At 47.3% G+C, this 14,399-nt stretch overlaps 1 protein-coding gene across 5 annotated transcripts in view; it reads right to left on the bottom strand.

Annotated features, from left to right (window-relative positions):
• The window catches only part of FBRS (fibrosin), an 89,886-nt gene that overhangs the window by 13,850 nt on the left and 61,637 nt on the right, over positions 1-14,399 (bottom strand). For 2 of the 5 annotated variants that reach the window (XM_082261057.1, XM_082261058.1), the window contains exons 10-17: positions 13,989-14,042; positions 13,716-13,811; positions 13,571-13,636; positions 9,870-9,893; positions 9,458-9,529; positions 8,816-8,872; positions 5,490-5,607; positions 5,167-5,244 (exon numbers count right to left, since the gene is read on the bottom strand). In XM_082261057.1, coding sequence (XP_082117183.1) covers positions 5,167-5,244; positions 5,490-5,607; positions 8,816-8,872; positions 9,458-9,529; positions 9,870-9,893; positions 13,571-13,636; positions 13,716-13,811; positions 13,989-14,042 — 565 coding nt within the window. The remainder of the gene's footprint in view (positions 1-5,166; positions 5,245-5,489; positions 5,608-8,815; positions 8,873-9,457; positions 9,530-9,869; positions 9,894-13,570; positions 13,637-13,715; positions 13,812-13,988; positions 14,043-14,399) is intronic. The other 3 variants (XM_082261060.1, XM_082261061.1, XM_082261059.1) reach the window with 2 other exon arrangements.

Below are 14,399 nucleotides of genomic sequence, written 5' to 3'. Positions count from 1 at the left end.
TGGGGTGTTGTTACAATAGATATGGAAAGGTTGGGAGACAAGGATTTCGGGACTTAAATTTTCATAAAATTATTTTTTATTAAACAAACACTTTAAAAACGTCTAATAATACAAGCAGATGAAAAATCTACATTGAGCATAAGACCAAAAGCGGTCGACAGTATGCGATACAGTATTACATGAGGTACTGGACCTTCATATAGTATGAAAACAATTGTGTACAGAACAAGTTGTATTGTGCATAGATCCAATGTGATATACTTCGAAGCAGACAGAGCCTGTCGGCGGACACCTCGATGCTCAAGGTGCCAGTCAGCAGGGTCGGCTGAAGTTTACAGTAGATACATAGTATACATTACTTGTGACAATTTGCTCAACATGTTTCGCCTTCTTGATGAAAGCTTCATCCGGAGCTTACTAATTGCTTTGTCTGTACATTGTATATTCTGAAATCTTTTGATAATATAACGAGGAGGACTAAGAGACGGTCACGGAGCTCATAAATTGGGGAGCCGATATTCACATGGAGTGTAAATACAAACGCTCCTGTATGTTTATGTCGGTCCTGCGGAATACTTTGTTTAGGTAAGGGTAATTAGACCTGCCTTGTAAGTGGCAGACGCCTGTTGAGCTATATTCCGTCACGAAAGTCCTCCCCGGATGGGGAACCGCCGCCATGGACTGTACACAATTGTTTTCATACTATATGAAGGTCCAGTACCTCATGTAATACTGTATCGCATACTGTCGACCGCTTTTGGTCTTATGCTCAATGTAGATTTTTCATCTGCTTGTATTATTAGACGTTTTTAAAGTGTTTGTTTAATAAAAATTAATTTTATGAAAATTTAAGTCCCGAAATCCTTGTCTCCCAACCTTTCCATATCCAATGATTTAATGTAGGATAGGGGCACTTTCAGGTGATATATATAATGACCCAGATTGCTGCTATCTGGTGAGTCATTCGTTTTGGAAAAAAAAAAAAAAAGTGTTGTTACAATAGGTGGCAAGCGGCGGGATGACTTCCACAGCCCAGAAGGACAGCTACAAGAGGACACAATCCATGGAAGCGGAATTCGAAAGGAGGTTGCGAGAGATATCAGTAGATCGCAGGGAACCAGGGTCAGAGCAGGTCCTGCTACGTTTGGGTAATTCAATTCGCTGGGAACTCTGGAAAGAAGTGCTTGCCCGTGAGCAGCGACGCCAGGGAAAAATATTCCCCTCCTACCAGGAAAGGTACTGGTCACAGTACGAAGTGCGAATGGAGTTTTTGGGGAGACAACCGCATGAGGAACGGAAAGCCGAGTTAAGCAGGCTGGTCCAGGCCGAGATACGGTTGGATGAGGACTACAGAGCACTCCATTGGTATATAACCCGAATGTGTGCCCATGGTAAGCAGACAACAGCCCAACAGAAGGCTTTGGCTAGGACAGCCTGGGGCTGTTATTAGAGAGGCTGTCCCAGAAACCTGACTTTGGGAGCGATTCGGAGTGGTGTTTGGAGGAAATTGCGGATTATAGAGAAGAGATGATGGATGTCATGGATATAGACTGGGCACTGGAAGATTTGGAGTTTTTAGCCAATCAGGAATGGGAGCTGGAGATCGCCTACAGACGGCTGCTTGACTCTGTTCAGCGCCAGGGCTGGGCTCCCCTTACCTGGGAAAATCCAGAAGTATCAGCTGTCTGGAAATCATGGCTGAAGATCCGACAATGTGGCACAGTAATAGTGTGCTTTGCTCACCTGCAACCCCAGCTTTAAATACGGAGGTTTTATGGCAGATGCAGCAACTGTTGACTCACCTGGATGAACCTGTTTCTGCACAGGATGAGATTGGATGGAGGAATGCGGCTGTCCAGCAGCAGGATAAAGGTATGGGAGAAGAGGAAGCCATCTTCATGCCCCAACCACGGATTACAAATTTAATGGACTTTCCATCGGAGGATGATTTGGATTATAAATCATCTGCAAAAGTGTTGGCACTGGGCCCAAGTGCCACCAGTCTGTGTCCTGGACTTTCAGCAATTCCAGAGACTGGAGATTTATTAGACGTTTCTGCTGAGGAGGAACCTCCCAGTGAGCTTACAGCAGATGAGCAGCCATCCAGGCATAGCGCTGCTGACCTCTGGATGCAACAATTGGTGACCCGGGAAGGTGTGTGCCAGGCCACTGGCATTGCAGTTTACTTGCCAGCAGAACCACTGGCATCAGGGCCTTATATCACTGAGCTCTGTCCAACACCAAGAGCAGCATCTGTGGAGTTACAAGAAACTTCTACAGCAGAAGCGCTGACAACTGGACAGAGGGTCCAAGACCTCTGCCCTACACCTGTGGTAGTTCTGGAGGCCCAGGGTGAAAAGGAGGCGGTCCCTTCCCAGCAGCAGAGTGTTTCCCAGAATGATGACACCAACCCAGCAGAAGGGCTGGCAACAGAGCAGAGTGCTGCTGGCTTCTGCCCTCAACTTACAAAGGATGGATTTCCTGAGCAGGTGGATGAGACTACAATCCCCACCTGTATACCCCAGGGACGCTGGGCAGTTGGCCCAGATCCCCAACAGCATGAGAAAGTGAGCCCCACCACCCTGTCCTCTCTCCAGCAGCTGAAAGGAATCCTGGGAGAAGGGCCAGTTCATGCTTCTTCCCCACAGAGGAGATGTTCTACAAGAGAGGCAGAGGTTGGCTGGGTGAGTGACGTTCTGTCACTGTCTCTGTTCATGTGGGTGCAGACATTGGAGCACTGGAACTACGGACTAACTTCGACGTAAACCCGTTTGGGGTCTCCTTCTGTGTGTCTCCTGCCGAAAGGGGAGAAATGTGACAGGAGTCACTTTGGGCATGGGGGTTGGGCAATTTGGGCATCCAGGAACTATGAGAGACACCCTGTCTGCTAATCAATGTGTATTAGCTGCAGAGAGAGCGGGGGGGGGGATTGTTTCCAGCAGCCCCTCCTAAAGAATGTCTACTGATTAACTAAGTGCTTTTGTCTAAAATAGGACAGTATGTTAATTGGGTCTGAGACTATTGATAAGTATGTTAATGAGCTCACCTGGCTGTCTACTAAGGGATGTAATTACACAGTCATTGTTCATGTGGTATTCTCAAAGTGTATATAAATGCTGTGTTTCTTTCAATAAAGAAGAAGAGAGTTATTCTCACTTGACCTCAATACGGAGCCTTGTCTCGTACTGGGGGGGGGGGGGGGGGGATTATTTGTATGGGCTTCATGTATGGCGGATTTTAGTGGTCGATAGCTGTCCTGGTGTTCGGGAGCGGATTATCCTAGACAACTGTAACCCCTTTCATACTTTGGGGTGTCGTTACAGAAGGTTAATATATTGGTTTGGCAAGAACGATTTTTCATGAATCCATGCTGATTACTACTAATAATACCGTTTTCATTACTAAAGTCTTGTATGTGGTCCCTTAACATCCCCTCCAGAATCTTGCAGACTATTGATGTTAGGCTGACCGGCCTATAGTTACCCGGGATATATCTCGGCCCTTTTTAAAATATTGGTACCACGTTGGCTTTTTTTCCAATCAGCTGGCACCATACCCGTCTGTAACTTAATTAAGGAACCGATAGCAGGAGCGGGATTGCATCGTCTGACAATTGATCCATACATGAAGTTCGCAGCAGTGGATTTTGTCTGTGCATGTTCTATCCCAGAAGTTGGTAAGAGGCCATCTTTATCTTACCACGGGGGTGACTTATTCTGAGATATCTCCTTCTTGCCATCCTAGTAGTGGAATTTTCTGCCCACTTATATATTATCTCTGGTAAGGAGGCAAGCCCTTTGGTGGCGGGATCTTCAGTCACGAGCACAAGACACAGCACTTTGAGTTTTCATTGACTTCACAGCTTTAATTGAGAGCACCATTTGGATTTGATTGTTTCAGGAATTTTTGGGACTTTGTTGTTTCACTTTGTGCACTCCATACACGTGGTTTTATTCACGTCATTGTGGAAGATCACTTTTTGGACACCTTGGTCCTTATTTGAGAAAAGCACATTTTGTATATTTGTTTTGTATATTTGTTATGTACACATTGTGATTTCTTATCATTTAGCGCACCTATTTATTCATTTCTTTTCTTTAGTATTAATATGCATTTTTATGTTGGAGTTTAGCCACCCAGGGTTTATTTTTGCTCTTTTAAATAAATTTTCCTTTGGAATGCACTGGCCAATCCCTTTGTTTAGTATGCTCTTGAAGCACTCCCATTTTTCTTTGTTCCCAGGGTTCTATCCCAATTGATATTTTCTAGCAGCGAGCGCAGTATCGGGAAATTGGCTCTTTTGAAATTCAGTGTCCTTATATTACCCTTGTGTTTCCTATTACTATAATTAATACTGAAAATAATTGACCTATTCCTTCTGCCCAGTCTATATCTGGATAATTAAAGTCCCCCATTATAATGACATTTCCCACCAGACTCCACCTAGATATCACCTTTGTGTAGGCCATGAGTGCTCATCCTATACTTTGCCCACCAGACTCCACCTAGAGATCACCTATGTGTAGGCCATGGGTGCTCATCCTATACTATGCCATGAGACTCCACCTAGAGATCACCTTTGTGTAGGTCATGGGTGCTCATCCTATACTATGCCATGGGACTCCACCTAGAGATCACCTTTGTGTAGGCCATGGGTGCTCATCCTATACTAAGCCATGAGACTCCACCTAGAGATCACCTTTGTGTAGGCCATGGGTGCTCATCCTATACTATGCCATGAGACTCCACCTAGATATCACCTTCATGTAGGCCATGGGTGCTCATCCTATACTTTTCCCACCAGACTCCACCTAGATATCACCTTCGTGTAGGCCATGAGTGCTCATCCTATACTATGCCATGGGCCTCCACCTAGAGATCACCTTTGTGTAGGCCATGAGTGCTCATCCTATACTATGCCATGGGACTCCACCTAGAGATCACCTTTGTGTAGGCCATGAGTGCTCATCCTATAATGTGCTCACCAGGCTCCACCTAGAACATGGACTACCTTTGTGTAGGCCATGGGTGCTCACCCTATACTGTGCCCACCAGGCTCCATCCCATACTGTGCAGAAGCTGACCAGTGAATGGAGGTTATAAACACTCCAGACGGCTCTATTCATTGAGCATGACCGTGCAGAATATCAAAGCTGGAATACTCACCAACAGGCCCGGAGTGATGAAGGAACGGGGAAGCCGAAGATGTGACCTGAAACTGACCAGGGGTATGAGATACAGCACCTGAGGAAACAAAAATCACCATGAGAAGGTAAATACAATCCCCTCCACAGCACCTGGGGACACCTATAGAAACCTACAGGATGGCAGACAGCCAGAGGAGGAAGAGTATAAGGACTTCCTATCAACATGCAAGACGACTAAAGAGCAGAAATAAAGATTTGTAGAAAGGAGATCCAGACTGGAAACATCAAACAAAGGACTAACACCACATAAAAATCGTGCAACAGAAGCATGCAATCCTTTACCAGTCATGAGGGTGGGGGGCCGAGACAGCTCGTGTGTGGAGGGGAGAGAGCCGAGTCCCGCACTCAGGCAAAGGAGGTCACTACGGAATTCAGGCTTATGTGGAGCCCCTTGTGCAAGCTGTGACATAGAGGAGTCCCATGTGAGACACAGACAAACACATGTGAGGTCAGAAGGTGGTCAGGGAGGACAGAAATTCCCAGGTGAGACAAGAGAGAAGGGGAGGGCTTAGGGTTAGGACCTTAAGGAGGAGTCCTTTCCAGAGAAGAGAACAAGGAGAGGGGAGGTAAGGAACAAAGAGGAAGAGGGGCGGCTAGAGAAGAAAACAAGGAGAGAGGAGGTAAGGAACAAGGAGAGAGGAGGTAAGGAACAAGGAGAGAGGAAGTAAGGAACAAGGAGAGAGGCGGTAAGGAACAAGGAGAGAGGAAGGAACAAGGAGAGAGGCGGTAAGAAACAAGGAGAGAGGCGGTAAGGAACAAGGAGAGAGGAAGGAACAAGGAGAGAGGCGGTAAGGAACAAGGAGAGAGGAAGGAACAAGGAGAGAGGAGGTAAGGAACAAGGAGAGAGGAGGTAAGGAACAAGGAGAGAGGAGGTAAGGAACAAGGAGGAAGAGGGGCGGCTAGAGAAGAAAACAAGGAGAGAGGAGGTAAGGAACAAGGAGAGAGGAGGTAAGGAACAAGGAGAGAGGAAGGAACAAGGAGAGAGGCGGTAAGAAACAAGGAGAGAGGCGGTAAGGAACAAGGAGAGAGGAGGTAAGGAACAAGGAGAGAGGAGGTAAGGAACAAGGAGAGAGGCGGTAAGGAACAAGGAGAGAGGCGGTAAGGAACAAAGAGAGGCGGTAAGGAACAAGGAGAGAGGAGGTAAGGAACAAGGAGAGAGGAGGTAAGGAACAAGGAGAGAGGCAGTAAGGAACAAGGAGAGAGGCAGTAAGGAATAAAGAGGAAGAGGGGAGGCCAGAGAAGAGAACAAGGAGAGAGGCGGAAAGGAACAAGGAGAGAGGAGGTAAGGAACAAGGAGAGAGGAGGTAAGGAACAAGGAGAGAGGCGGTAAGGAACAAGGAGAGAGGCGGTAAGGAACAAGGAGAGAGGAAGGAACAAGGAGAGAGGAGGTAAGGAACAAGGAGAGAGGCGGTAAGGAACAAGGAGAGAGGAAGGAACAAGGAGAGAGGCGGTAAGAAACAAGGAGAGAGGCGGTAAGGAACAAGGAGAGAGGAAGGAACAAGGAGAGAGGCGGTAAGGAACAAGGAGAGAGGAAGGAACAAAGAGAGGCGGTAAGGAACAAGGAGAGAGGCGGTAAGGAACAAGGAGAGAGGCGGTAAGGAACAAGGAGAGAGGAGGTAAGGAACAAGGAGAGAGGAGGTAAGGAACAAGGAGAGAGGAGGTAAGGAACAAGGAGAGAGGAGGTAAGGAACAAGGAGAGAGGCAGTAAGGAATAAAGAGGAAGAGGGGAGGCCAGAGAAGAGAACAAGGAGAGAGGCGGTAAGGAACAAGGAGAGAGGCGGTAAGGAACAAGGAGAGAGGAGGTAAGGAACAAGGAGAGAGGCGGTAAGGAACAAGGAGAGAGGCGGTAAGGAACAAGGAGAGAGGCGGTAAGGAACAAAGAGAGGCGGTAAGGAACAAGGAGAGAGGAGGTAAGGAACAAGGAGAGAGGAGGAAAGGAACAAGGAGAGAGGAGGTAAGGAACAAGGAGAGAGGCAGTAAGGAACAAGGAGAGAGGCAGTAAGGAATAAAGAGGAAGAGGGGAGGCCAGAGAAGAGAACAAGGAGAGAGGCGGAAAGGAACAAGGAGAGAGGAGGTAAGGAACAAGGAGAGAGGAGGTAAGGAACAAGGAGAGAGGCGGTAAGGAACAAGGAGAGAGGAGGTAAGGAACAAGGAGAGAGGCGGTAAGGAACAAGGAGAGAGGAAGGAACAAGGAGAGAGGAGGTAAGGAACAAGGAGAGAGGCGGTAAGGAACAAGGAGAGAGGAAGGAACAAGGAGAGAGGCGGTAAGAAACAAGGAGAGAGGCGGTAAGGAACAAGGAGAGAGGCGGTAAGGAACAAGGAGAGAGGAAGGAACAAGGAGAGAGGCGGTAAGAAACAAGGAGAGAGGCGGTAAGGAACAAGGAGAGAGGAAGGAACAAGGAGAGAGGCGGTAAGGAACAAGGAGAGAGGAAGGAACAAGGAGAGAGGCGGTAAGGAACAAGGAGAGAGGCGGTAAGGAACAAGGAGAGAGGCGGTAAGGAACAAGGAGAGAGGCGGTAAGGAACAAGGAGAGAGGAGGTAAGGAACAAGGAGAGAGGAGGTAAGGAACAAGGAGAGAGGAGGTAAGGAACAAGGAGAGAGGCAGTAAGGAATAAAGAGGAAGAGGGGAGGCCAGAGAAGAGAACAAGGAGAGAGGCGGTAAGGAACAAGGAGAGAGGCGGTAAGGAACAAGGAGAGAGGAGGTAAGGAACAAGGAGAGAGGCGGTAAGGAACAAGGAGAGAGGCGGTAAGGAACAAAGAGAGGCGGTAAGGAACAAGGAGAGAGGAGGTAAGGAACAAGGAGAGAGGAGGAAAGGAACAAGGAGAGAGGAGGTAAGGAACAAGGAGAGAGGAGGTAAGGAACAAGGAGAGAGGCAGTAAGGAATAAAGAGGAAGAGGGGAGGCCAGAGAAGAGAACAAAGGAGAGAGGCGGAAAGGAACAAGGAGAGAGGAGGTAAGGAACAAGGAGAGAGGAGGTAAGGAACAAGGAGAGAGGCGGTAAGGAACAAGGAGAGAGGAGGTAAGGAACAAGGAGAGAGGCGGTAAGGAACAAGGAGAGAGGCGGTAAGGAACAAGGAGAGAGGCGGTAAGGAACAAGGAGAGAGGCGGTAAGGAACAAGGAGAGAGGCGGTAAGGAACAAGGAGAGAGGCGGTAAGGAACAAGGAGAGAGGCGGTAAGGAACAAGGAGAGAGGCGGTAAGGAACAAGGAGAGAGGCGGTAAGGAACAAGGAGAGAGGAGGTAAGGAACAAGGAGAGAGGAGGTAAGGAAAAAGGAGAGAGGCGGTAAGGAACAAGGAGAGAGGAGGTAAGGAACAAGGAGAGAGGCGGTAAGGAACAAGGAGAGAGGAGGTAAGGAACAAGGAGAGAGGAGGTAAGGAACAAGGAGAGAGGTGAGGAACAAGGAGAGAGGAGGTAAGGAATAAAGAGGAAGAGGGGAGGCCAGAGAAGAGAACAAGGAAAGAGGAGGCAAGGAACAAAAAGGAAGAGGGGAGGCTAGAGAAGAGAGGAGGCTAGAGAACAAGGAGAGAAATCGGAGTCTGTAGATAATGAGGACAGTATTACACCGCGGAATCATGAAATGGTCGATTAGAAGGGTAAATAAACTTGCTTTTGTGATGAGATTGACATTCCAGAGATTTCTCCAACACTGAGCGTTCAAGTCCAACTAGTTAATAAATAATTGTGGTAAAGCAAGGAAACTCCTTTACAGTGATATCACAGCACTTACCTGGGGGTCACCCTGTCCCACATCCACCATAACCCTGACACCCCCACAGCACAGGCCCAGACCTCGCTGGACTGGCACTTCATGTGCGTGGAAGAAGAGATCCTATATTCTCCATCTGTGACTGATGGTAGGTGTGACACATACATGGGAACCCCTTCTACAAACGGCACCAACCAATTCCTGAAGACAAGATTGTGCCATATAGTTGACCACCAAGACTAATCTAGGGGCTATTTTCAGCTCAATACCATACATGGCCTAATACCAGAGTCTCCAAGCACTGGACCATCTCACCACATCTAACAAAGGTGCACATGTGGGCGGGGGGGGGGGGGGGCAAAACTCTACTGCTCTGAGCAGGGAGGTCCCTTCAGAGGTCTGCTTTTCACTTCCAGATTTTGGTTTCCATGAGAAATGTGACCTCGTACTCTTCTCTTATGTGGTGTATCTGGTGTAGACATCGGCTTAGCAGAAGCGACTATACAGAGGAGGACAATATGATGGGATGAGCTCACACCGTACCTTCACTCGCTCTTGATGACGTAGAATCATATATGCCACACGGACATGCATTGCACACCAGCGCCCGGACCTCTGTGATAGAAAACAAGAATGACATGTAAGACCCCCAACAATGTCTGCAGAGACCCCCCTCATCACAAGGAGTCTCTAACCAATCACAAGGATTCACCACTTATTAAAAATGACTAAAAAAAACAAATAAAATGATTGTGACAAATGACTATCAATTTATACAAAAGATTTACATGTACTAATAATATATAAAATAGAAAACAATCTATAAATGATAAAATATCTATCATTCTATAAAGGACCCCACAGACAGGAAGGACATGAAGCTGGGAGTCCTGGTCTGTGGCCTGCACACAATCTGCAGCCTATACACATGGTGGGGATGCAGTATTCGACTTACCCGAGGTTTGAACTGTTCCGTTATCTACAAAGGAAACACACGGAAAGAACCGGATTAGTATCTTATTTATTATAGGTACTTATGTAGCACCATCAATTTACACAGCACTATATATATATATTGTACATTCACATCAGGCCCTGCCCTCAAGGAGCTTATTTTTCCTTTACTGAGCTCTTCCAGAAATTGTATTTACAACAGATAGAGGCGCCATGAGAGTTTACAGGAACCCAGAGGGCCTGAACTATACAAGTCTGGCAGATTATTGGCTGTCTGTATACTGTCTATTTCTAACATCAATAAAATCCAGACCAGCAATCCATCCCTTTCACCAGTGTGTGTAGTTCTAACATCAAGCCCACCAACCTCTTCCTATCATCAACGAAGTCTGACCACCAATCCCTTCCTTTCATCAACGAAGTCTGACCACCAATCCCTTCCTTTCATCAACGAAGTCTGACCACCAATCCCTTCCTTTCATCAACGAAGTCTGACCACCAATCCCTTCCTTTCATCAACTAAGTCTGACCACCAATCCCTTCCTATCATCAACGAAGTCTGACCACCAATCCCTTCCTTTCATCGACGAAGTCTGACCACCAATCCCTTCCTTTCATCGACGAAGTCTGACCACCAATCCCTTCCTTTCATCGACGAAGTCTGACCACCAATCCCTTCCTTTCATCGACGAAGTCTGACCACCAATCCCTTCCTTTCATCGACGAAGTCTGTCCACCAATCCCTTCCTTTCTTCAACGAAGTCTGACCACCAATCCCTTCCTTTCATCAACAAAGTCTGTCCACCAATCCCTTCCTTTCATCGACGAAGTCTGACCACCAATCCCTTCCTTTCATCGACGAAGTCTGACCACCAATCCCTTCCTTTCATCGACGAAGTCTGACCACCAATCCCTTCCTATCATCGACGAAGTCTGACCACCAATCCCTTCCTTTCATCGACGAAGTCTGACCACCAATCCCTTCCTTTCATCGACGAAGTCTGACCACCAATCCCTTCCTTTCATCAACGAAGTCTGACCACCAATCCCTTCCTTTCATCGACGAAGTCTGACCACCAATCCCTTCCTTTCATCGACGAAGTCTGACCACCAATCCCTTCCTTTCATCGACGAAGTCTGACCACCAATCCCTTCCTTTCATCGACGAATTCTGACCACCAATCCCTTCCTTTCATCGACGAAGTCTGACCACCAATCCCTTCCTTTCATCGACGAAGTCTGACCACCAATCCCTTCCTTTCATCGACGAAGTCTGTCCACCAATCCCTTCCTTTCATCAACGAAGTCTGACCACCAATCCCTTCCTTTCATCAACAAAGTCTGTCCACCAATCCCTTCCTTTCATCAACAAAGTCTGTCCACCAATCCCTTCCTTTCATCAAAGAAGTCTGATCACCAATCCCTTCCTTTCACCAACGAAGTCTGACCACCAATCCCTTCCTTTCATCAATGAAGTCTGATCACCAATCCCTTCCTTTCATCAACAAAGTCTGATCACCAATCCCTTCCTTTCATCAACAAAGTCTGTCCACCAATCCCTTCCTTTCATCAACGAAATGTGATCACCAATCCCTTCCTTTCACCAACGAAGTCTGACCACCAATCCCTTCCTTTCACCAACGAAGTCTGATCACCAATCCCTTCCTTTCATCAATGGAGTCTGATCACCAATCCCTTCCTTTCATCAACGAAGTCTGACCACCAATCCCTTCCTTTCATCAACGAAGTCTGTCCACCAATCCCTTCCTTTCATCAATGGAGTCTGATCACCAATCCCTTCCTTTCATCAACGAAGTCTGACCACCAATCCCTTCCTTTCATCAACGAAGTCTGACCACCAATCCCTTCCTTTCATCAACGAAGTCTGACCACCAATCCCTTCCTTTCATCAACAAAGTCTGTCCACCAATCCCTTCCTTTCATCAACGAAATGTGATCACCAATCCCTTCCTTTCACCAACGAAGTCTGACCACCAATCCCTTCCTTTCATCAACGAAGTCTGATCACCAATCCCTTCCTTTCATCAATGGAGTCTGATCACCAATCCCTTCCTTTCATCAACGAAGTCTGACCACCAATCCCTTCCTTTCATCAATGGAGTCTGATCACCAATCCCTTCCTTTCATCAACGAAGTCTGACCACCAATCCCTTCCTTTCATCAACGAAGTCTGTCCACCAATCCCTTCCTTTCATCAACGAAGTCTGTCCACCAATCCCTTCCTTTCATCAATGGAGTCTGATCACCAATCCCTTCCTTTCATCAACGAAGTCTGATCACCAATCCCTTCCTTTCATCAACGAAGTCTGATCACCAATCCCTTCCTTTCACCAATGGAGTCTGATCACCAATCCCTTCCTTTCATCAACGAAGTCTGATCACCAATCCCTTCCTTTCATCAACGAAGTCTGTCCACCAATCCCTTCCTTTCATCAATGGAGTCTGATCACCAATCCCTTCCTTTCATCAACGAAGTCTGACCACCAATCCCTTCCTTTCATCAACGAAGTCTGTCCACCAATCCCTTCCTTTCATCAACGAAGTCTGTCCACCAATCCCTTCCTTTCATCAATGGAGTCTGATCACCAATCCCTTCCTTTCATCAACGAAGTCTGACCACCAATCCCTTCCTTTCATCAACGAAGTCTGTCCACCAATCCCTTCCTTTCATCAACGAAGTCTGATCACCAATCCCTTCCTTTCATCAACGAAGTCTGATCACCAATCCCTTCCTTTCACCAATGGAGTCTGTCCACCAATCTATTCCTATCATCAATGGAGTCTGACCAGCAATCATCAACAGAGTCTGACCAGCAATCATCAACAGAGTCTGACCAGCAATCATAAACAGAGTCTGACCAGCAATCATAAACAGAGTCTGACCAGCAATCATAAACAGAGTCTGACCAGCAATCATCAACAGAGCCTGACCAGCAATCATCAACAGAGTCTGACCAGCAATCATCAATGGAGTCTGACCAGCAATCATCAATGGAGTCTGACCAGCAATCAATGGAGTCTGACCAGCAATCATCAATGGAGTCTGACCAGCAATCATCAATGGAGTCTGACCAGCAATCAATGGAGTCTGACCAGCAATCAATGGAGTCTGACCAGCAATCAATGGAGTCTGACCAGCAATCAATGGAGTCTGACCAGCAATCAATGGAGTCTGACCAGCAATCAATGGAGTCTGACCAGCAATCAATGGAGTCTGACCAGCAATCAATGGAGTCTGACCAGCAATCATCAACAGAGTCTGACCACCAAACCCTCCCAATCATCAATGGAGTCTGACCACCAATCCATTCCAATCATCAATGGAGTCTGACCACCAATCCATCCCAATCATCAATGGAGTCTGACCGCCAATCCATTCCAATCATCAATGGAGTCTGACCACCAATTCCTTCCAATCATCAATGGAGTCTGACCACCAAACCCTTCCTATCATCAATGTTGTCTGACCACCAAACCCTTCCAATCATCAATGTTGTCTGACCACCAAACCCTTCCTATCATAAATGGAGTCTGACCACCAATCATCAATGAAGTCTGACCACCAATCTTCCAGCTCCTTGAGGTATAGAAATCTGAGGTGAAATCGGTGTATTCGTAGCTGTGCACATATACAGTAGAGGATATTTCGGTAATGGCCACAATGACGCCCGGAAAACTCACCTGAGGAGCCTTGTGGGTAATGGTTGGAGGCACAGAGCATTGTGAGGCCAGCTCAGAACTTGTGCTCTGCAAACAGAAAATACAGATCAGAAAACAGGGCGAGAAGGGAAAGACGAGTCTGAGACGCCCGCTCAACGCCACTCACCTTAGGCTGAAAAGCCCCCTGTAGAGATCCAAAGGAGACACTGGGAGGTAGTACAGGGGGCAGTGCAGTAATAACAGGAGAGAATGGAGGGAAAAACTGTGGGAAGAAAAAAGAAAGTCTAATTAGTAGAGGACACAACCAAATCTGGGACTTTCAGGTATGGACTGGGGGGGCAAATGAGGGGTCATGGCCTAAGCAGTGTGCACCCCCCAGCAGATGATACAGGACATGGGATGAAGAGACATGGAAGGAATAGAGAGAGAAGCTGCTTACAGTACTCGGATTCTGCCTGTACAGACTTTCTATTTTACCCGGATATTTCTCAAACTGCAAAAAGAGGGAAAGAGAGGAGGTTAGGGAGATCAGCTGAAAGAAGAGGCCACATGGGAGACATGCATGTTATATACATATATACTGCACAGTACACCGGGGACAGCCAAGAGGTGTACAGCCACCCAGACGGGACACACCAGGAGGAAGGATCAGACAGCATGGAAGATTGCACCATCAAGGTGTATAGAGGAGACGGGAGGAGAGCAGAGAGGAGACGGGAGGAGAGCAGAGAGAAGACGGGAGGAGAGCAGAGAAGAGACGGGAGGAGAGCAGAGAAGAGACGGGAGGAGAGCAGAGAGGAGACGGGAGGAGAGCAGAGAGGAGACGGGAGGAGAGCAGAGAGGAGACGGG

Source organism: Pelophylax lessonae (genome assembly GCF_965119305.1).
Source record: "Pelophylax lessonae genome assembly, chromosome: 6".
Taxonomy (NCBI): Eukaryota; Metazoa; Chordata; class Amphibia; order Anura; family Ranidae; genus Pelophylax; species Pelophylax lessonae.
Note: the sequence above shows the minus strand (reverse complement) of the source record. Positions and strands in the feature narration are given on the sequence as shown.